General features: G+C 37.4%; 2 protein-coding genes across 5 annotated transcripts; one reads left to right on the plus strand and one right to left on the minus strand.

The window, feature by feature from the left end:
* Positions 1-1,976: 1,976 nt before the first annotated feature.
* CLDND1 (claudin domain containing 1) lies at positions 1,977-10,381 on the minus strand. 4 transcript variants are annotated; one of them, XM_049785668.1, is made up of 6 exons: positions 10,298-10,381; positions 8,334-8,384; positions 7,844-8,126; positions 5,475-5,585; positions 3,537-3,674; positions 1,977-3,382 (listed from the first exon to the last, which is right to left on the minus strand). In XM_049785668.1, exons 3-6 carry the CDS (start codon positions 8,106-8,108, stop codon positions 3,162-3,164), a joined length of 735 nt encoding a protein of 244 aa, XP_049641625.1. In that variant the 5' UTR covers positions 8,109-8,126; positions 8,334-8,384; positions 10,298-10,381; the 3' UTR covers positions 1,977-3,161. The 4 variants fall into 4 exon arrangements, with proteins under 4 accessions (XP_049641625.1, XP_049641622.1, XP_049641624.1 ...); XM_049785665.1 differs by having other exon boundaries at positions 8,334-8,377; positions 10,298-10,353; XM_049785667.1 differs by having other exon boundaries at positions 8,334-8,399; positions 10,298-10,332.
* A 9,275-nt stretch (positions 10,382-19,656) lies between these two features.
* Positions 19,657-20,748, plus strand: GPR15 (G protein-coupled receptor 15). Its single transcript, XM_049785656.1, has one exon. It carries the CDS (start codon positions 19,657-19,659, stop codon positions 20,746-20,748), a length of 1,092 nt encoding a protein of 363 aa, XP_049641613.1.
* The last annotated feature ends 348 nt before the right edge of the window (positions 20,749-21,096 follow it).

The following is a 21,096-nucleotide window of genomic DNA, read 5'->3' on the forward strand; positions in this document are numbered from 1 at the left end:
ATAACATCTATAGACAAGTAGGTATACTTCTTTTTCAACTGAGAATTTTCACACATTGAATCTGCAGGAAATTGCCATAGTTAATCAAATCAAAGGGAAAGCAACTCATTATAATAATGTTGAAACACCTAAACAGAAAATCAATCCTATGTTGATTGCCTTGTTTTTTTTTTCTCTTCTCAAGATATGAATTACTGTTCGCTTATGAGCACAGGGCTGAAAGTGGACAAGAGGACTCTCGGTCTATGCCAGAACTGCAAGAAGTTTGTGAAATAACGACTTTATCTCCAAATTTGCATCTATCATTTTTAGTTGCTAGGAAACTTCAGGCAATGTTGCAAGTATCAAAATCCTTATTGTAACTCTGAAGTCAGGCTGAAAAAAATAATTTATCAAAGATGAAAACATAGGGCTTAGATAGACCGGCAGACCTATGAATACAAACCAACATATTTTAAAGGTTGCTTTTGAGTTCTGAGGAAATGCTTTCATCAGTACTAAATGTTAACATGCCCTTCATACTATGTAATATATTCCATTGACAATAACTAGATATATTAGATTTCAAAATTTACAGTCAATTTTTGTTTTTTGCTTGTTTGTTTGTTTTGGGGTCACACCCAGCAGCGCTCAGGGGTCACTCCTGGCTCTATACTCCGAAATCGCTCCTGGCAGGCTCGGGGGACCATATGGGATGCCGGGATTAGAACCACCATCCTTCTGCATGCAAGGCAAACGCATTCCCTCCATGCTATCTCTCCAGCCCCAACAGTCAATTTTTAATGTTTCTAAAACTTAAAAACTAAGTTTATTTGGTATGTGGTCATGCTACTCTTCACATGTCTAAATTCTAACTGATCAGCTTTCAATCTCCCTAAGACACTCACAGTATCTTCAAATAAGCTTTGAACACTCTACTACTAAATTATTAAATTCAAAATGCTAGCATATCATGGCTAAGTAGCCAGTAACATTTAAACACATAGTTTCTACTAAAATTATTCTGCCTTTTTTATTCTATCATCCTTTTTTTAAATTATCCCAAAGAAAAATGGAAATATCTTACTTGAAAAGATATATCAGATAATTACTCACACATCATTGAATAAGGTTAGAAAACATAAAATAAAGATTTTAAAATATATTTCTTAAATTGCCATAAACTTTATATCCTAAAATAAATCTAAATATAATTTATTTTGGGGGATTAAAATGGCACATTTTAAACTGAATTTTGGGTTATTTCAAAGGGTCATAAACTTGTTTTGACCTCTCACCTTTTCAGAAAAAAAATTGATGGGGACCCCGAAATTTACCTTCTTTGAGAAAATAAAATACAAAGCAACCCACACCTTAAATGCATCCAAGGCTAGTATTAACAACTATGTAATACATGGTTTTAAAATAAACTAATTTTAAAAAATGGTTGAAAACTGAGGCCCGTGAGGTGCCGCTAGAGGTGAGGTATCTGTCTGCATTGCAAGCGCTAGCCAAGGAAGGACTGTGGTTTGATCTCCCGGTGTCCCATATGGTCCCCCCAAGCCAGGGGCAGTTTCTGAGCACTTAGTCAGGAGTAACCCCTGAGCATCAAAAGGGTGTGGCCCGAAAAATCAAAAAAAAAAATGATTGAAAACTAAACAGCTATCCATTTTATTAGCAATAAAATGTTGGGAATAATATTGGCTTTGTGCTACTCGGAAGCTGACTGACATGATTATTTCTTTAATGTGGAACACAAATGTCTGATCAATAAAGGACTTCATGAAAAATTAAGCACAACATGTATGGTATATTAAAACTCTCTAAAATGTTTAGTCTCATTTTCTACTGGAGGTAAAGAGTCCCCGAGATCCAACTCTAAACATAAAGATAGGCTTATGCAACAAAAACTTTTTTCACAGAATAAAGAAAATACTACCATTCAGAATTCTGTATTTCTTTATCCTAATGTACTAAAATATAAATCAACTCAAGCATTCAAGAAACAAGACATCTCTTTTCATTTTTTTATTTTTTTTTTTAAAAAAAAAAACAGATTTAGGACAGTGTAAGAAACTACTAGTTACATTGTTTTAAAATCTGTAAGGGCTATAGTAATGGAATAAATAAATAAGATTTCTTAAAAGTTCGATGTTTATAGACATGTTTATAAAAAATGACTGAATTAGAAGACATTAAATAACCTTGATATACATCAGGAATGGAGTCAGGCAAGGAAAGGCACATCATTTCACCACAAGAAATAAAGACCATAGCTGAAAATCACTGACCAGCCAAAGCTTTAATCTTGTGGTAGTTTTCCTAGCTCTGGAGGGTCATTATGATGGAACTTTTTTTTTTTTTTTTTGTGGTACATAGCTAGAATGGACAACAATTGGAGAATTACTCTGTGATCCAATATACTGTTAGAAAGGGGTAGGGGTGGGATGGAGAAGTACTCTTAATAAGCACAGAACTTAAAGAGGAATGGAGAAAAAAAAATTAGTTTGAGGTACCAAAAATCCAACAAAAATGGAGCTTTAAAGAAAAGTGAAGTAAAGTTAATTCTCTTGTCTGGTTGAACTGAAATTCATTCAATGACAAAATCAGAATTGCAATTAATCACTGTGTGTCATTCCCTTTCTTATAGTCAGTGTATTCCACTTCTGATGAAGCTATAAGTGAATACTTATGAAAAAGAATCTTAGATAATGTCCTTATTTTATACAGCTGTAGTCTTTGAAAACAGAATAGCTGTGGCTATCAGTAATAGTGAAGTGAGCATAAAGTTTTGATGACCATGAGAGTTTTCCAAAGAAACAAATGTTCCCAGTTAAACAGATACAATTACATTAGTGAAAAGTCTTCACAAGAGATCAAGAAAACTTTTGGCTCCATTTCCAGTAGCAATTTTCTTCCACCAGTGTGTCAAGTGTCTTCTTATTTCTTTCAGTCTAGACTAAACCAAGCTCAGTTTGTAAAATGAAATCACTCAGATTTATCCATGTAAATTTTAGTCTTGTTAACAGGAGACTGGATGTATATAAATTAAATGGATTTTTTTTTTCAGGATAAAATGGTTTACTCACAAAGTTTGAAGAACAACTTGGGAGGGTGATAAGGGAAAACATTGATATTAAAAAAAAATAAAACTGGCAATTTTAAAGTAAGCGGCTTCCTTCTCATGCCACACGATAGGCCTTCATTAACGTGTACTCTTTCCGGTTGGTATGAGCGGCCCAGATGAAGAGAGCAGATGCCATAAACTGTAAAGGAGCTGACACACAGGCCAGACAGAAGGACCATCCAAATTCTCCAGACACATCATCCGGCAGCCTTAGTTTCTGGTGGAGAAGCTCAATTCCAGCAACATAACAACTGACTGAGCCCAGTGTACAAAGACCTGAGGGTAAAGTTTGAAAAACAGGACAAAACAAAAGTGGTATGAGCTGTTTACATTTTTGCTCATCACAAGGAAATAACCTGTGAATAGATAAGAATCAATTCACTGGTCCTTAAAGAAAACAGAAAAATATTCCGCTGAGATAAGAACTCACCAGCAAGAAGATGAAGAATGCCTGTGGCAATAGCAGGATACAAGCTTCTGCAGATGCAAGCACAAAGTCCAATCAAAGCCCCAAAGAACATCAAACCTAGACTAACAAAAGGTAAAAGAAACTGGCACCGCCAAAGATCTGATTTTAAAAAAGAAGAGAGAAAAGAAAATGTTACTGCGATTTCCAAAAGTTTTTCCCACAATATGGGAATTGTATGATTTTAAAAAGCATCCTAATTCAACTTAAATTCAAAGCAATCATTACTGTTTACTAAACCAAATACCAAAGTTTGGGTGTTGTGCTTCCCGTGTATACTCAGGAAGCCTCGGGGACTCACCATGGCAATTCTCTGGGCCAAAAATTCGATGCAAGGGCCTCAGAATAATATGCTGGCCCTGTCCAGGACCTTCAGCCAAATACAATCTCCCCCAATTTTTACTGAAGTACTGTGATTTACAATATGGTGAATGATAGTTTAGTGCATATATCATTCTGAGTTTTTTTTAAATCATTGTTTTTAAGTTTTTCAGTCATTCATGGTCACTCCTGGCTCTGCATTAAAGGATCACTCCTGGCAGGGAACCAGAGAGGGCATCAAGAATTGAACCTGGGTCAACCATGTGTAAGACAAGTGCCTTACCAACTAAGCTATCTCTCCAGCCCTAGTGTTATTAACTTAAATTGCTGGTGTTACTTTCATAAATATATAAATCTTTCTTTTTAAACTTAACTTTTAACTTCTTTTCAAACTTTTAGTAATACATTGCCTCCTACACATTTGCAATTTTAAAACTAAATACCTGAATACCTGCCATTTATTCACTATTTTCTTGCATGGCATGATTATTTTTCCAGACATGCTGCAGCAAGTCTCTGTAACCTTAAAACTTAAAATAAATCTGAGTATTTTCAGGGAGGCCTGATCTTCCCTGAGGAGAATTCTTCAAATAAAAACTTTCATTTGTTCTTAACATATTTATTTCTTTTAATGATACCTACAAATGAACGGCCAACTTTTTGGCAGACCTGGGAATCAGCTGAATCAGTTTGCAGTCAAGTATTTTTTTTCCATATTTCCCCTTTATCAATTCAGGTTGCTGAAGTATTTAACTCATGTAAAGGAATTTAGTACTTACCCCTATTAAATTTACTCTTTATTTAATGGGCCCATTAATAGAAACTTTAGGGGAGGCTAAGATTTTCTCATATAATGCATTAGCTGTTTCTGAATTTCTTATTTGCAATTTGGTATAGATCTACCCTCTAAAATAAACATAATAGTGAACAATGAAGTTCACTAGAACACATTTAGGGATCTCAACTCAAGATATACTATCTTATTCCAAAAAAAAATTCCACACAAGGTGAAAGAAATTACATCCTTTTGATGATGGCTCAAAGGGCTAGAGGGCATGCTGTGGATCTGAGAGGCAGATTTGATCCCTGACACTGAACAGTCTTCCTAACCATAGAAAGACAGAAGCCCACTTTTTTTTTTTTTTTGCTTTTTGGGCCAAACTCTGTTGTGCTCAGGGGTTACTCCTGGCTATCTGCTCAGAAATAGCTTCTGGCAGGCACGGGGGACCATATGGGACACTGGGATTCGAACCAACCACCTTAGGTCCTGAATCGGCTGCTTGCAAGGCAATTTTTTTAATTAAAAAAAAAAATCTTTTGGGGGCCAGAGCAATGGCACAAGAGGTAAGGCTTCTATCCACCTTGCTGGCGCTAGCCTAGGACAGACTGTGGGAAAGACCACGGTTTGATCCCCCAGCATCCCATATGGTCCAAAGCCAGGAAAGATTTCTGAGGACATAGGCAGGAATAATCCCTGAGCGTCACCAGGTGTGGCCCAAAAAATGAAGAAAAAAAAAAAGAAAAATCTTTAAATTATTTCCCCTTTCTTTCTAAATGTTCTGCTTGGATCCAAGTACTCACAGGTCCGCAGCAGATCGATCCCACTGTTATGGTCTCCAGGATAAACAAACTTCTCCATAAACTGCTCATTCAGTGTGAAACTAGTGCATTTTGTGACCATATTGAGTGAATCTGAAACAAAAATAATGATTTATTGTTTTAAAAAAAAACATTCAATAAAGATCTGTCTGTAATTATTCTCTAAAATATAAAATGACATATAAGAATGTTTTTAGAAGAGTCAGCAAACTTTTCAGCCCTGAGTAGCATGCAGAGTTCATTAATGTTCAATGGATATAAGTGGTTATAAATGGTGGGCTTAAGATAGGCACAAAGAAAGAAAACAAGTAAGTAAAATGAATGAGAATATATATGTAAGGAGGAGGAAGAGGAGACAAAAAGAAAAAGAATGATTTCTCCATTTCGGGTAATAACAATGCTATCCTCTAATTATTCAGGCCATGAGTATTAAAGTCACTCTTGTTCACATGCATTCACTAGGAAATCTAAGAGAATCTACCTTCAAAATGCTCAATGCTATCACTTTGGTCTAAGTCAAAAAAAAACAAAACAAAACAAAACACCAAACTCTCACCTGAATTAACACAATAGCACCATAATAGACTAGTGTCCAGGCTTTCACTTTAGTCAGTTTCAATACATCAATATACATATCAGACTAATCAGACAGGTGCTCTTCTACAAGGCCCCCCCCAAACCTCACCCACTCCAGACTATCTCATTTTGGATAAAAATCAAAGAACTCACCGTTGCAGGAGAATAAGGCCATCATGTGTCCTACTCCCAGAGTAATTAAAGAATTAAAGCACTTTCCTTCTTCCCTCCATTTCAACCCAGGGAATTTAAATACTAGTCCTTGAATATTTTAGGCATGCCCCTTCCACAGGACCTTTGCAGCAGCTATTCCTCCTAATCTAAATTGATTTTCCCTGCCTCTACCAACTACCCATATGGCCAATTCCTTCACCTAAATCAAGTCTTTATTCAGCAAGTGGTAACCTCCTACTGAAATCTACCATAATTAATATAAATAACCTTATTATGCTTAAGAACATCTCCCCTTCCCTATGCATTTATGAATCCCCTGTATCTTACTTAAATTTTCATAACACGTGTCATCTTGAAATTACTTCTTGGGTGATAAATGATTGGTAAAATTCAAATATCAAATACTCCTATGCTTTAATAAATAGAACTGAACATCTTAGAATGAATTTCATCAATATTTTCATCTATCTAAACTATATTATTTTCTCCATAAAAAATTATAACTGTCATCTTTGTACTACATGATAATACACCCGGATGTGCTATAACTAAAGGCAATGTTTCCCAGTAAGAGGTAAAAAGAAATAAGCATAAAGAAAACAAACTGGAAAGTTTTTCCTACAAAGTATTGCTTCCATTTATATAACTAAAAGAATTTATTTGTAGTATGAAAAATAAACATGACGGGGCCAGAGTGGTGGCACAAGCAGTAGGATATTTGCCTTGCATGCGCTAACCTAAGATGGACCAAGGTTTGATCCCCCAGTGCCCCATATGGTGCCCCAAGCCAGGAGCAATTTTTGAGCACATAGCCAGGAGTAACCCCTGAGCGTCACTGGGTGTGGCCCAAAAAGCAAAAAAAAAAAAAAAAAAAAAGACAATTTAATATTCAAGATAAAATTTAAGATAAACATGATATAATTTCTTAGGTTTTACTTCTGTGCTGCTTTTTATTAAACTACAAACTCTGTAAGACGCCTAGATTTAAATTCAAAGCTGGTTAAATTATATCTCCAAAGATCTAGGGCCAAGTGATAAACACCTAATACATAAAAGGGTTGTCAATTCATGTATTGTACTTGATTTTGAGTATTATTCCTTTTATTTATTTTTATTTTTGGACCACACCCAAGGATGCTCAGGGGTAGTTACTCCTGACTCTGCGTTCAGAAAACGCCCCTGGCTCGGGGGACCATATGAGATACCAGGGAACGAACCCACGTCCATCCTGGATCAGCCGCCTGCAAGGCAAATGCCCTCCCACTGTGCTATCACTTGGCTCAGTATTATTTCTTTTACCATTTAAAGTTTTCCAATATATTTTTCCAATTATCTTCTCACAATGTGCTCAGATTAATAAAAATAAGTTAATGAGTAGGTAAATAAGTACAAAGACTTAAAATAGTTCCTGCATGTTAATTATTCATCCAAATCGAAGATCTTAAATGAGTGCCATGGTAGATAATTAATGGAGTTGAAGAGCATCCATACGCGCATTTCTACATAACTGGGACTTCATCCAGTCACTTTATTATTGAGTCAATAAAGGACTGAGAACTTAAGAGAGGTAACTGTCCTTTGTAAAGATGGGCCATACCAACCTGCATGGTCGGGTCTAGTAATGCAGCGTCTCCACAATCCCAGAGTGCCATTACATAGGAAAAGTGCATCGTTGTAAGTCTTTTCATCTGTCTCGTCACTGTCAAAGTCATCCCAAAGGCTTTTGTTCAATTCGCTGAAATTATCCTGAACTGGACTTCGATATTCATACCAGAAGTCTGTGCCAATGGAGGCTGCCATGTAGATGGTGGATATGAGGCTAAGGACACAAGCAATTACAAACGCGGTCGCAAAACGGTTATCCATTCTGGCATTCAGACTGCTCTGTTTAAAAGTCAAAGAAAGAAAGCAAGTTAGGCTTCAAAGCAAAGATTATTTTGAAAGAAAACAAGTCACCAGTTGTTCCCCCACCCTTGGCTCTTTAAAGTAAGGTCTAATAAGGAGGGGAGGGGAAGGCAAGCACATCTTCGTACAGAAATAAGTTCAAAACAAACTTATTATCATCAAAGTACTCATTGCATGCTCACATACCCAGGATGCTACGGAGACAGAGGTCTTGTTCTCTAGTCTATCACCTGCACACTAAAACAGACAACACTGAAATGGACATACACATTACAGGTACAAACAATAGACATGCCCAGAGTCAGCTGTAAGTCGTGCATCGATTTTTTAATCGCAGAAGGAATCTTCACGCAAACTATAGGGCAGTATTAAGTGTTCCGGGTTTCGATGTGTGAAAAAAGAAAAAAAGGCTTAGAAAATAGGGCAAATCCACCTCCTGAACTCTTAATCTCCTAGAATGTCAGGTTAAGAGTCAGGAGCTATTAGGAACCAAATTAAGAAGGTTTGTGTTAATTCCCAGGTTAAGGGCGGATCAGGGGCAGCAGGCTAAAGAGAGAAATACAACCTATAATAATGCCTAACAAGTTAGCAATCTGCACTCAAAAGTCATTAAAGCCAAATGACACCCCTTTTCCTTCTTACTTTGGAACCTCTTAAACTGCAAACTTCTAAGTTCCCTCCACAACCGCAAAGAAAACTCTGGAGTATTAGAGAACCCCTCACCCCATAAAAAAAGACAGGGAGGGAGGGAAGGAAGAAAGGAAGGAGGAGAGGAAGGAAGGGAGGAAGGAAGGAAGGAAGGAAGGAAGGAAGGAAGGAAGGAAGGAAGGAAGGAAGGAAGGAGATAGAGAGAAGGGGAGGAAGGAAGGAAGGAAGGAAGGAAGGAAGGAAGGAAGGAAGGAAGGAAGGAAGGAAGGAAGGAAGGAAGGAAGGGAGGGAGGGAGGGAGGGAGGGAGGAAGGGAAGGGAGGAAGGAAGGAGATAGAGAAGGGGAGGGAGGAAGGAAGGAAGGGAGGGAGGAAGGAAGGAAGGAAGGAAGAAAGGAAGGAAGGAAGGAAGGAAGGAAGGAAGGAAGGAAGGAAGGAAGGAAGGGAAGGAAGAAAGGGAAGGAGGAAGGAAGGAAAGAAGGAAGGGAGGGAGGGAGGAAGGGAGGGAGGGAGGAGATAGAGAGAAGGTGAGGAAAGAAAGAAAGAAAGAAAGAAAGAAAGAAAGAAAGAAAGAAAGAAAGAAAGAAAGAAAGAAAGAAAGAAAGAAAGAAAGAAAGAAAGAAAGAAAGAGAAGAATGAAAGAAGAAAGAAATGAAAGAAAAAGAAGAATGAAAGAAAGAAAGAAATGAAAGAAAAAGAAAGAAAGAAAGAAAGAAAGAAAGAAAGAAAGAAATGAAAGAAAAACAAAGAAATGAAAGAAAAAGAAAGAAAGAAAGAAAGAAAGAAAGAAAGAAAGAAAGAAAGAAAGAAAGAAAGAAAGAAAGAAAGAAAGAAAGAAAGAAAGAAAGAAAGAAAACTACAACCACCACCTTAGTTAAAAAAAAAAACAAACAAACAACACTCAACACTCCAGGCGTGGACTGGCTCGGTGGCAGTCGTCAATGGCCGCAGGACAAAAATGAGTCCTAGGAAGATCTATCACGCTGAGTCAAAGTCTGCAAGGCAAGTGGAGACCGACCCACCATGACCGCACACACACTCACACATACCAAAAAAAAACACTTTGCAAAGGCTCAGCCAAAACAGGTTCACCAACCAACAGGGCGGCTGAGTTGTTGGTTTAAGATGGGAAGTGAGTCAGGACACAGATCCGGGCCATTGGCACGGATCAGGAGCCTTCACTCCCGAAGTTGGGGCTGTACAGCTCCTCTCCCATCCGAACGACTCACGGACGACCTTAAAAAAAAAAAAAAGGTCCCGGGCCAACGCGGGCGGGGCGGGGCGGGGCAGCGCTCAGGCCAGACTCCAGACGGGGTCAGCGGAGAGGTCGGAGGCACTCCGGGGAGGGGGGGCGCCAAGGCCCAGGTGCCCGAGCAGGCCCCGCCCCATATATGAAGCCCCCGACTTCCGGCCAGACTCCACCCGCCCAGCCCCGGGGTAGGGGTGTGAGGGATACCCCTGTGGTGCCCGCCATCCACGCCAATCCACTCACTCCCGCACTCACCGCCCATCCTCTTGCTCCCACAGCTTCTCCCTCCAGCTCTGACCACTGCACCCTGCTCTCCCCGCGCCTCCTCTGACGCACTTCCCTGCAGAGCCCGCCCCCTCCATAACTCCCGCGCCTCCGCCTCCGCCTCCACCTCAGGCCCGGCCCGGCCAGAGGCGCGGAGCCGAAGGGGGTTGTGGGAGTTGTAGGAAAGGCCGGAGGGAGACGGCGGCGAGAGGTGGAGGAAGGCATATGCCTGGCCCCGCCTCCCTCATCCCGACGCGGTGCATTGTGGGGGTTGTAGTTCGGTTTTTAGGGAAAGTTCCCCCCTCCCCCCGCGCTCCCATAGGATGTTTGGGGATGATGGGTTCTTCTGGAATTTTTAGGAGGGAATGGGAGAAGGTCCCCCTCAAATGAAGGCAATCTGTCTTTTGATAGAAGGTCATTGCTAGTCTTTTTATTGTCATTTATAGCGTATTTATGTCGTATTTCTATGAGCCCTGTATGTAACTGGCCTTTCACACATCTCTGTATCTGTGAAATATGTGAATTTTGAAATATTAACTGGATGTAGTTACTCATACCCACCCTCACGCCCATTGGAGAAGAGAATCTTTCTGGATTCAATTCTCGACTTTTAACAAAAATGTGGCTTTCAAGCAATATCTAGAAGAGATATTCCCAAAATTATTTCAACTATTATCAGATATTTGGGAAATATTAATCTAGAGTGTATATATTAATTGCTTTTCATGTAATTTATGTTTACAATTTAATCATCTTTATGACTAATTAGTTTTCAGTTGTAGTAAATTTTCTTTTGATAAAAAATAAAATCACAGCTATAGACACAGGGTGAAATATAATCCCCAGCTTAAGGAACTTGCTTTTCTAGAACACCATCGCCCAGATTAGATCTCCAGCATCAATGGGTATATAACTCCTCAAGATGGCCAGAAGTGACCTCAGAGCACAGTGTTTGGAGTAACCTAGATCACTGCACCCCAAATTTGGACCAAAACTATGAAAAAATATTTTTAATATTAAGAAAGGAAACTTGTAGCAAATAGGACACGTGTCTTTCATAAGAGAAAGTCCAAATTCAATCCCTAACACTGCATGTTCCTTTTAGCCCCTCCAGAAGTAATGCCTGAGTGCAGAGCAGGAAAAAGCCCTTAGCACAGTCGTCATGGTTACCCAAACAAAAACAGACAAAAGGTACTGAATTAATTATAGTCAATATACAAAACATCTCATAAAACATGAATTAAAATTTATGTATGTAGTAAGACTGAATTGGGGGAAATATTGTCTTAAGTAGATAAGATCAAGGAACTGCCTTGGAGATTTATGGTGATTATTTAAGGCAGAGGCAACAAAATGGTTCTGAGGCTTCAAGTATTGCAAGAAAATTAAGAGACAAGGACCTTGGGGCAGGAGTGGTGGTACAAGAGGTAAGGCACCTGCCTTGACCACACTAGCCTAGGATAGACTGCAGTTCGATTCCCCAGCGCCCCATATGGTCCCCCAAGCCAGGACTGATTTCTGATAGCATAGCCAAGAGTAACCCCTGAGAGTCACCAAGTGTGGCCCAAAATCCAAAGAGAGAGGGGGGGGGCCTCTTTATTGTGGTCTTAAGGGCCTACCAACAAATGATGAGGTTTTTGCATATATGTGCAAAGAAACAGACTTAAGGAACAAACCTCTCTAATCCTAATTTATACCCCAATGCCTTAGAAATTAATTCTATCATAGGTGAAACGTGGGAGCCCAAAACTGATATTAAAATTTTATTATTCTGACAGATTGAAGGCCTTATGTTTGGTTTATGTAGTTAAAATTCTTTCACCTTAGTTGAGAAACAACTATTCATAACAGTACATTAAAAATAATAAAATAACCAAATAACCAAACAGACTGTCTTTTCCTGTGAAATAGCTGATCACGAAAAACTTTGTCAGAGACACTTTCTCCTTGTTAAATAAATTGGTTCTTTTTTTTTTTCTGCAGACCCACATAACTGGAACCATCTTGCTCTGCCCTCAAATTGAGAGGGAAATAACAGAGGGTACCAAGTCCAAATAACTGTATGATCATTAAATAGTAATAAAAATGATCAGACTTAATCACCAAATCCAAAGCCAACAACAACAGAATCGATACCCAACCTACAACAAGCTAGATACAGAGGGGATCACTTATACTAGCAGCCCGGAGGGTAAAGGAGGGGGGTATCGGATGAATACTGGGAATGGGGCGGGGGAGGTCAACTTCGGTGGTGGGAATTCTCCTGATTCGATGCTAATATGTACCTAAAATATTACTATGAGAGATATGTAATTCACTTTGATCAAAAATAAAATATATAAAAAAAAAGAAATTGGTGGGATGCACAGGTGTTAATGTGCAATCTGACTCTTCAGTGGCACGCATTAGGATATGTCATCCTTTGGCCATCATTAGAAATCCCTTACCTTCAGAACTACCTCTCCAGTAAAATCACATGTGTAGCACCAGGTAAAAGGGAGAGAAAGACGTGTTTCTCAATATACCAATAAGGGAACTGAGCCCAGGGAGAAAAGCAATTTCTCCAACTTAAAACTGGGGTAAGCTAATGTGTTCTGCAACAAACAATTCACTTTACCTCTTAAAGTCTTAGTTTGCCTCAAAATATATATGATGGCAATATCCTAAATGATCATCTTGAGGATTAAATGAATCAATATATATATACAATGTCCAACTCAGTGCTTGGGGTATAGTTGATAATAATTTTTATTAGCATTTCCTACTATTTATTGTGTGACTATAATGTTTAAGTAGGATCAGTATAAAAAACTTTTAAAAGTTCTCTCACTCCTCAGCTTATTGAAAATAATTTAGTTATAGAGGGAGGTGTTCTTACTCCCTTTAGCAAATTCATGAAGTAAAGGACCACTTTTTTTAGGGAAGATTGCCACTTGAGTTCAGGCATCTTCACTTAGAACTTAAAAGATCTTTGTTCAGGAGCCCCTCTGGTTGAATTTAAAGCCTGTGTAAGTCTTTACTACTCAGAAGATGTTTTGGAAAGGACACGGGGAAAAAATAAGGTACTCTTTTAGCTCTGAAGTCTGCAGAAAACCTAGAAAACACAAGACACACCTGACTCATCAGTTTAGAATGGATCTGAAAGTGCGTGCTTGAACTTGTAAACATCCTCACCTACTAAACACAGAGGATCAAAACTGTTTCAGCATATCCAATCCCAGAACTACCAAATGCATTGTGGAGATCTTTTTTTCATGTCTATGTATATTTGATTGTTGTGTTAGTAAGTAAAATAAATCCTTACTATTTAATAAAGTTAATTTTATGCCTCTGTTCCTTATTAAGTCATTTTGGAAACAGGAGTTGGCTTATCATATTTCTAATAAAATATGAAGGTGATTTATAGAGATTATAAAAGCAAAAGTGAACTAGATAGTTGCCTTAACTTGTTAAGGATATGTTTAGTTTCTACTTGAAAGGTGTTATGCTACATTTTAAATAAGGCCCAAAGATAAAAATCTAGATAGTCATTTATTTGAATTTGTTAACATTTTGTGCTTATGGAAAAACTTTTAGTGTGAGAACTTCATTTAATTCCAAATTCTATTGAAATTTAATGTAATTAAATTTTGTTTGTTTGGAGGACATACCCAGCAATGCTCTGGCTTGGGTTTAGTGTCACTCCCAGCAGTAGTGAAGTACAAGTAGGGTCAAACTAGCCTCCAGTATGTAAAGCATGCTCTGCAGTCCTCAGAGCTAACTCCCAGGCATTATATCTATTCTTTACTTAACATACCTCGAGACTTGTTTGGCAAGTGCCTACATTATGCGTTTCTCACTTCCCTTTGTCCTGAATGTTTTTTTGTTTGAACGTTGGAGTGCAGAAGGGAGGAAAATAAAAATATATGTAATTTCTGGGTTTCTGGGTTCCAATAAATAATCATCCTCAAAACATACATAAAAGTTTTAATTTTCTTATACCCATTCACTAAAGAACAACCAAAAAAACTCAATCAAGAACATGGCAAATAGAAAAATGTGGCAAAGATAGTTATTTCCTCTTATCAACAGTTATCAAATTGTGCATGTTTTTTAAGAGTGGTAAATTGGGCCCAGAGAGATAGCACAGTGGGGTTTGCCTTGCAAGCAGCCGATCCAGGACCAAAGGTGGTTGGTTCGAATCCCGGTGTCCTATATGGTTCCCCATGCCTACCAGGAGCTATTTCTGAGCAGACAGCCAGGAGTAACCTCTGAGCACCACTGGGTGTGGCCCAAAAACCAAAAAAAAAAAAAAAAAAAAAATAGAGTGGTAAATTGATCCATATGGATGAGAAATTTCTTTTGGGGGGATGTTGGGTCACACCCAGTGGCACCCAGGGGTTACTTCTAGCTCTGTGCTCTGTGCTCAGAAATCGCTCCTGGCAGGCTCAGAGGACCATATGGGATGCTGAGAATCAAACTGGGGTCCATCTGAGGTTGGCTCTGTGCAAGGCAAATGCCCTACCACTGTGCTCCAGCCCCAAAGATGAGAAATTTCAATTGCACTTTGTTTTAAGTAATTTATATTGGCTTTTGGGCAGAATCCAAGTTTGCTCATTTGTAAAACTGTTCTACTAAAATATTTTTAAATGCCACTTCAATCTCTAAAATTTAATGACTCAATTTTGTTGTTATTATTATTAAAACGAGTTTAACTCCAAGATAAGTCTATCATAGATAGACTGTTTAGGAATATTATGTGAATTCATGTATTTTCACTTCCAGTCTAGGAAATGTACACAAAGGTAAGAGTAGAAAATGAATACAGACAAAAAGAAAAAAAAGATCAGACAAGGGCTACATGCAATCTGATAACACAGCACTTTGGCTATATTTCAAAAAAGTTTAATTTTAAAGGTAAATAATTTTTAGAAGCTATTCAAACAATAACAAAGCAAAATATATATTTGTTTAAGCAATATAAATTAAAATAGTTGGACTGGAAAGATAATGCTCAAGGTAACTTGTCTTGGATTCATCCGTCATCTAATCCTGGTTTGACCCCCAGCACCACAATGATCCTAGCATGTCCAGGGATCACACTTGAGCACAGAGTTATGAATAAGTCCCTGATCACTATTGGGTGTGGTCCAAAAAACTCACTTCTCCCTCTCTCCATACTCTCCCCCCCTCCAAAAAAAAAAAAAAAAAACAACCTAACTCATAGGGATTGGAGAGTAAAGACTCTAAGGCACTTACCTTGCATACAGCCAACTAGTTCAATACTTGGTCCCACATATGGTCTCTTAAACACCACTGGGAGTTGCCCCAAGATAAAAAAAAAAAAAAGCCAGCTTCTAAACACTGTCAGATGTGCCCCAGAAATAAAAACAGATAAAATAAAATAAAACAGTAACTTTAAACTTCAGTATGTGTAAAAAATCACTTTGGGGGCTAGAGCTATAAGAATGGTGAGAAAGGCTCTTGCTTTATGAGTTCTTCCAGAAGTGATATCTAAGCACAGAACCAGGAGGATGCTTTGAGCACCAGTGGCTGTCCTCCCCTCAAAAAAAAATTGCTTTGAATGATTATTAACTCTAAGTTATTGAGGTCACTCCTAATGAGTGTTATTCAATGAATATGAGAGTTCGGAAAACTTCAGTTTAGTATGTGCTCCAATGAACTTTAATGTGGCCTGGCATCCACAGCTGTAAAATAATGACTTTGAAAAAGTTGGACTTTTAGAGGTATGTTTAATGTAATATATACAAATGCACATTTATGCTGATAAATTCCTGGAAGCTATGTAATGTTATAAATGTCATATCTATAAACAAATTAAACATTGGAGTTGAAAGTTAAAAAAAGACAATAGGATCGTTACAATATGCTAAAGACTAGTGGAGAAATAGTGATTGCCTATGTCTTCTAGTTGTTCATTATCATTGCGTTCATACATCAAAGCCCTAATGGTAAAATGAGATAATAACTTCTTTATAAACAATATTGTAGAAATTCTTAGAGAATACAGATATGGAGGCACTGTTTTTGCCATAAACTGAAGGAAATGGTTGATTTTGTTTTGCTTTGCTTTCTTTTTTGTTTGTTTAGAAAAACAGTTCTTAATAGGTGGCAATGCATGCTGTGATTCAATGATAAAATATACATCCTACTCATTTTTTGTCACCATATTGAGACTACTCTTTCACATACTTATTGTTAGCCTGTTTTGCTTTTGAGTTTTGGTTCATCTGAGGTTGGTTATTTTATTGTTTACATGAGGTTGGTTAGCTTGCTGGTAGTTTATTATAAAGAATATCCCAAGTGTTTAAAAATCACTGTTTCATGAAACTTATTTCTGATTATGACCTCTTCAACATTTTCTAGCCAACTAGAAAAAGGATTTTATAATAGCTTTACTCTTTCTATTATAACTATATAGTACTATGTTATTTCCACTTCCCTTTTCACTTAAAGTATTTCATTTGTTTCTGATGGAGTTCCATATAAATTGATCTATGATTAGCCTCTTTGATTTATTTTCTTATATTTCAGCATTCTACTATGAGTTACCATCTTCCAAAGTTACTGAAAGTCTGAACTATGAAATACATCAAAAACAAGTCATTTTAACTATTGCTGCTTCAAAGTTGAGAAGTACTTGAGATATAAATCAAAAACCGGTACACATGCTTTGCAAACTGAAGCCCCAGCTTCAATATCCAGCAACAAAATGTCCCCTGAGTATAACCAGAGCAACTATTAAACGTTGGGCTCTGATTAGATTATGAGTTCCACCCAGTAAAAACCCAAACAAATAAAAAGCTGGCTGAGAAAATAGGGTTCATTTGAGATAACCTTCATCAACAGACAAAATCATTTTACTATTACAAGAAAACTGAAAGCCTATAAAATAAATATAGTTATATTATTTCTATAGTTTGTGACCATAAACTTTTTAATTGTTTTGTGTTGAACTCTTGATATATCTAAAAATATTATCTTCTCAAATACCAAAAAACATTCTGGTTGCGAATGTAATATTTTAATCTTATAGTATATATGTTTATCTAGATATAATCATGCATTACATATATACATAATCTTTTATGCATACATTCATTTGTATAACCATTTACATGCATGTTTTAACCATTTATATGTATACATACATATTTTATGTATTTACATGTAAAAATACACATTATGACCACTTAATGTCTTATATGATTGGTATGATTATATGGTGCATGGCATATATATATGATTATCACATATATAGTGTTCATGTATTATGTTTAGCTCTATCAATCATTGCAAGTAAATATTATACTACTTCAACTTTTTGACAAAATGGATGTGATTTAAATATTTAGGTATTACTAGTGGAAAATATTTCTAACCCAGAAATTTCAAAGTATTAATATCTCACCTTTCTGAAGATTGTGCCCTAGTGAATAGTCAGAGGCACAGAATATAAAGATTTGGTCAATAAATCTTCTCCCATGTGACTTTTTCCCTGAGGTTGCCCTCAGTTAGAGAATTCATGACTCTCTTTGCCTAGATTTACATGCATGGGACTGAAATGACATTAAATCACATAAGAAGAGAGGTGGAGTGGGCACAAAGACAGGGCTGTTGTTTTTGATATACTAATGTAAAATAAAATTAAAGATTCGGAAGAAAGGGCCCGGAGAGATAGGACAGCGGCGTTTGCCTTGCAAGCAGCCGATCTAGGACCAAAGGTGGTTGGTTCGAATCCCGGTGTCCCACATGGTCCCCCGTGCCTGCCAGGAGCTATTTCTGAGCAGACAGCCAGGAGTATCCCCTGAGCACCGCCAGGTGTGGCCCAAAAACCAAAAAAAAAAATAAATAAATAAAATAAAATAAAAAGATTCGGAAGAAAGAACTAAAATAAGTTAAACAATGGTTTTGTCATCTGCAGGTATAAATTCTTCTACAAACAATAATATAAACCTGTAACTGTAATTTGGAAGATTAAATGAGATGAATGAAAGAAGAGTATGAAAGAACAATGAGTCACTTCGGTGGATAAAACATGAAAATAAATGGAGTCATTTTCACAAGTTGTTCACTTTTACTCTTGTTTTCTTAATATAGAAAGGAATTCACAGAAAAGAGCTCCAAACACTGGTGTGCACTAGATTCAATTGGCACCATGTTTCCCTACAGGAAACCTACAGGAGTGACTTCTGAGCACTGAGTAAGAATAGCTCCTGAATACACCTGGATATTATTCCCCAAATAACCATCCAAACCAAACAAAAGAGGGGAATATATGTGGAAAAATCTGATAAGATCCTTTCTATTTTTGTCTGCTTAAATGCTTTGCTTGAACCAAATACCATCCTTCTGTAGTACTTATATTGAACTCATATAGCATCATTTAACATAGGTACATCTGTGACAAGATCAGTAATTCTAATGTTCACTAATGTTTAGAAGTACTAATGAAAAACATATAGGTCAAGGCTAAAAAAAGCGCTCACAAAGATCAAGTGTAAAGAAGGAAAGATGAGAGGGAACCTAAAATCTAATAAAGACTCATTTTTTAAGTGATAGTAAGGGAGATAAATGCAGATCAAGTAAATATCTTTGTAACAAAAGAAAACTTCATTGGTTGAATTACAATTGCAGATAAGAAAGTAAAAATAGCTTTTTGTGGCTTTTTTAAACCCTGCTGTTTGTACGCTACAAAAATAACGAAATGTCTGTTTTACAAAATAATATATTGAAAATTCAATAAATTTGCCTTTGCAAATTATACCGGATCACAAAAATACAGTTTTTCTAAACAAAATCATTAATTAAATTCCTTTTGGCTACGAAAGACTAATTTTTCTTCATCTAACACCACAGTGTAAATTTTTAAGAAACAGCTTCATATCACCTTTAAATTCTAAAACTCAAAAGAGCATTCTCTATGTGAAATGGAGGCTATCTTTAATTTTTCACTGTCAGAAAAACAAAAATGTAGAAAGTAGAGTAAAAAGTAAAGTAAAAAGAAAAGGTAATTCTATGTTCAATTGCTTGTTAAGAAATTAATTAATGTCTTGAAGAAAATAAAAGGAAAAAGTGAGGGGCGGGGAGATATCTCAGTTTTAAAGGCAAACAAAAAATAAAGCAAACCACAACCACAGCACACACGAAGCAGGTGGTATGCTCTGTGCGCCCTTTCAAAGAATTGGTAGCACTTAATTTTTAAAAACTGTTTTTATACTTATTCAGAGTTCTTGTAGGTGGGTGGGGCAAGAAACAAGCACTATATAAAAGAAGTGGCCCTGAAATTTCTAACATTCAGACCAAAATTTCCTTAATAAGAAAACTTACCTGACTTGGCACCTTTCGAAATGGATCCAGAAGAACCCTCAGGGTATTTGGATTATTTCTATACTACAAGTCAGAATCCTGCAACTGAGAGCAACTCCCATGTTTCTTACACAACAGTCTTGCTTCCCATCCTTTACGGTGCCATGTTTCTGGTTGGAGTGTTGGGCAACCTCGCCTTGATGGGAGCTTTGCATTTCAAAAGGAGCAATGGAAGACTGATTGACATCTTCATCTTCAACCTGGCTGCCTCAGATTTTATTTTCCTGGTCACGTTGCCTCTCTGGGTGGACAAAGAAGCATCTGTAGGACAGTGGAGAACAGGCTCTTTCTTGTGCAAAGGTAGCTCCTACGTGATCTCAGTGAACATGCACAGCAGTGTCTTCCTGCTCACTTGCATGAGTGTTGATCGCTACCTGGCCATCATATTTCCAGCCACATCCAGGAAATTCAGAAGGAGAGAGTGTGCCTATAAAGTCTGTGTCAGTATCTGGATTATCTCCTGCCTTCTGGGGTTGCCTATTCTTTTGTCCCGAGAGCTCACTTTTATTGATGGCAAGCCATACTGCGCAGAGAAGAAGGCTTCTTTCATCAAGCTGACCTGGGCTCTGGTGGCCTTAATTTTCACCTTTTTTGCTCCTTTGGTGAGCATCTTGACCTGCTACTGTTGTATTATGAGGAAGTTGTTTGTCCATTACCAGCAGTCGGGAAAGCATAACAAAAAACTGAGGAAATCCATGAAGATCATCTTGATTGTGGTGGCTGCCTTTGTCTTCTCTTGGCTGCCCTTTAACACTTTTAAGCTCCTGTCCATTATTTTAGGGTTGCATCAAAAGCAAGAGCAAGAGCCCCACTTTACCTCACACTTTCTCAAGCTAGCTATGGAGGTGAGTGGGCCCTTGGCCTTTGCCAATAGTTGTGTCAACCCTTTCATTTACTATATCTTTGACAGTTATATCCGCAGGGCTATTGTGCATTGCTTTTGTTCTTGCCTGAAGAACTCTGACTTTGGGAGTAGTACTGAAACATCAGATACTCACTTCTCTCATGTTTTCTCCAACTATGTTTATTCAGAAGATCTTGTCAGAAGGAGGAAGAGGTCTAGGTCCCTCTAAAAGGAGCTAGACATTAAAATTCTTTTGATCTACTGGTGGCTTAGTTGTGTCAGCAACAAAGAAAGAAGAATGCAGCAACGTGCTTCATAAATACAAGGTCGGATTTTAAAGCAATGACTGAAAAATCTCTAGTTTTGTGAAATTAGGCCATGTGTTTTTTTTTTTCAACTGAGTAGCCTGATTTGAGCTTTGACAATTAAGTTCACCAAACAAACTATAATTCGTTTATGTCCTTCAATTCTGAGATTAAGACTTCTATTTGATACCAGTTTCTTCCTTCAAGATTGTTAATGCATTTTTCATGTCTTCTTCTTGTAGAGAAAAATGGTATCTTGATCTACACACTTT

Source organism: Suncus etruscus, chromosome 13, assembly GCF_024139225.1.
Source record: "Suncus etruscus isolate mSunEtr1 chromosome 13, mSunEtr1.pri.cur, whole genome shotgun sequence".
Classification (NCBI taxonomy): Eukaryota; Metazoa; Chordata; class Mammalia; order Eulipotyphla; family Soricidae; genus Suncus; species Suncus etruscus.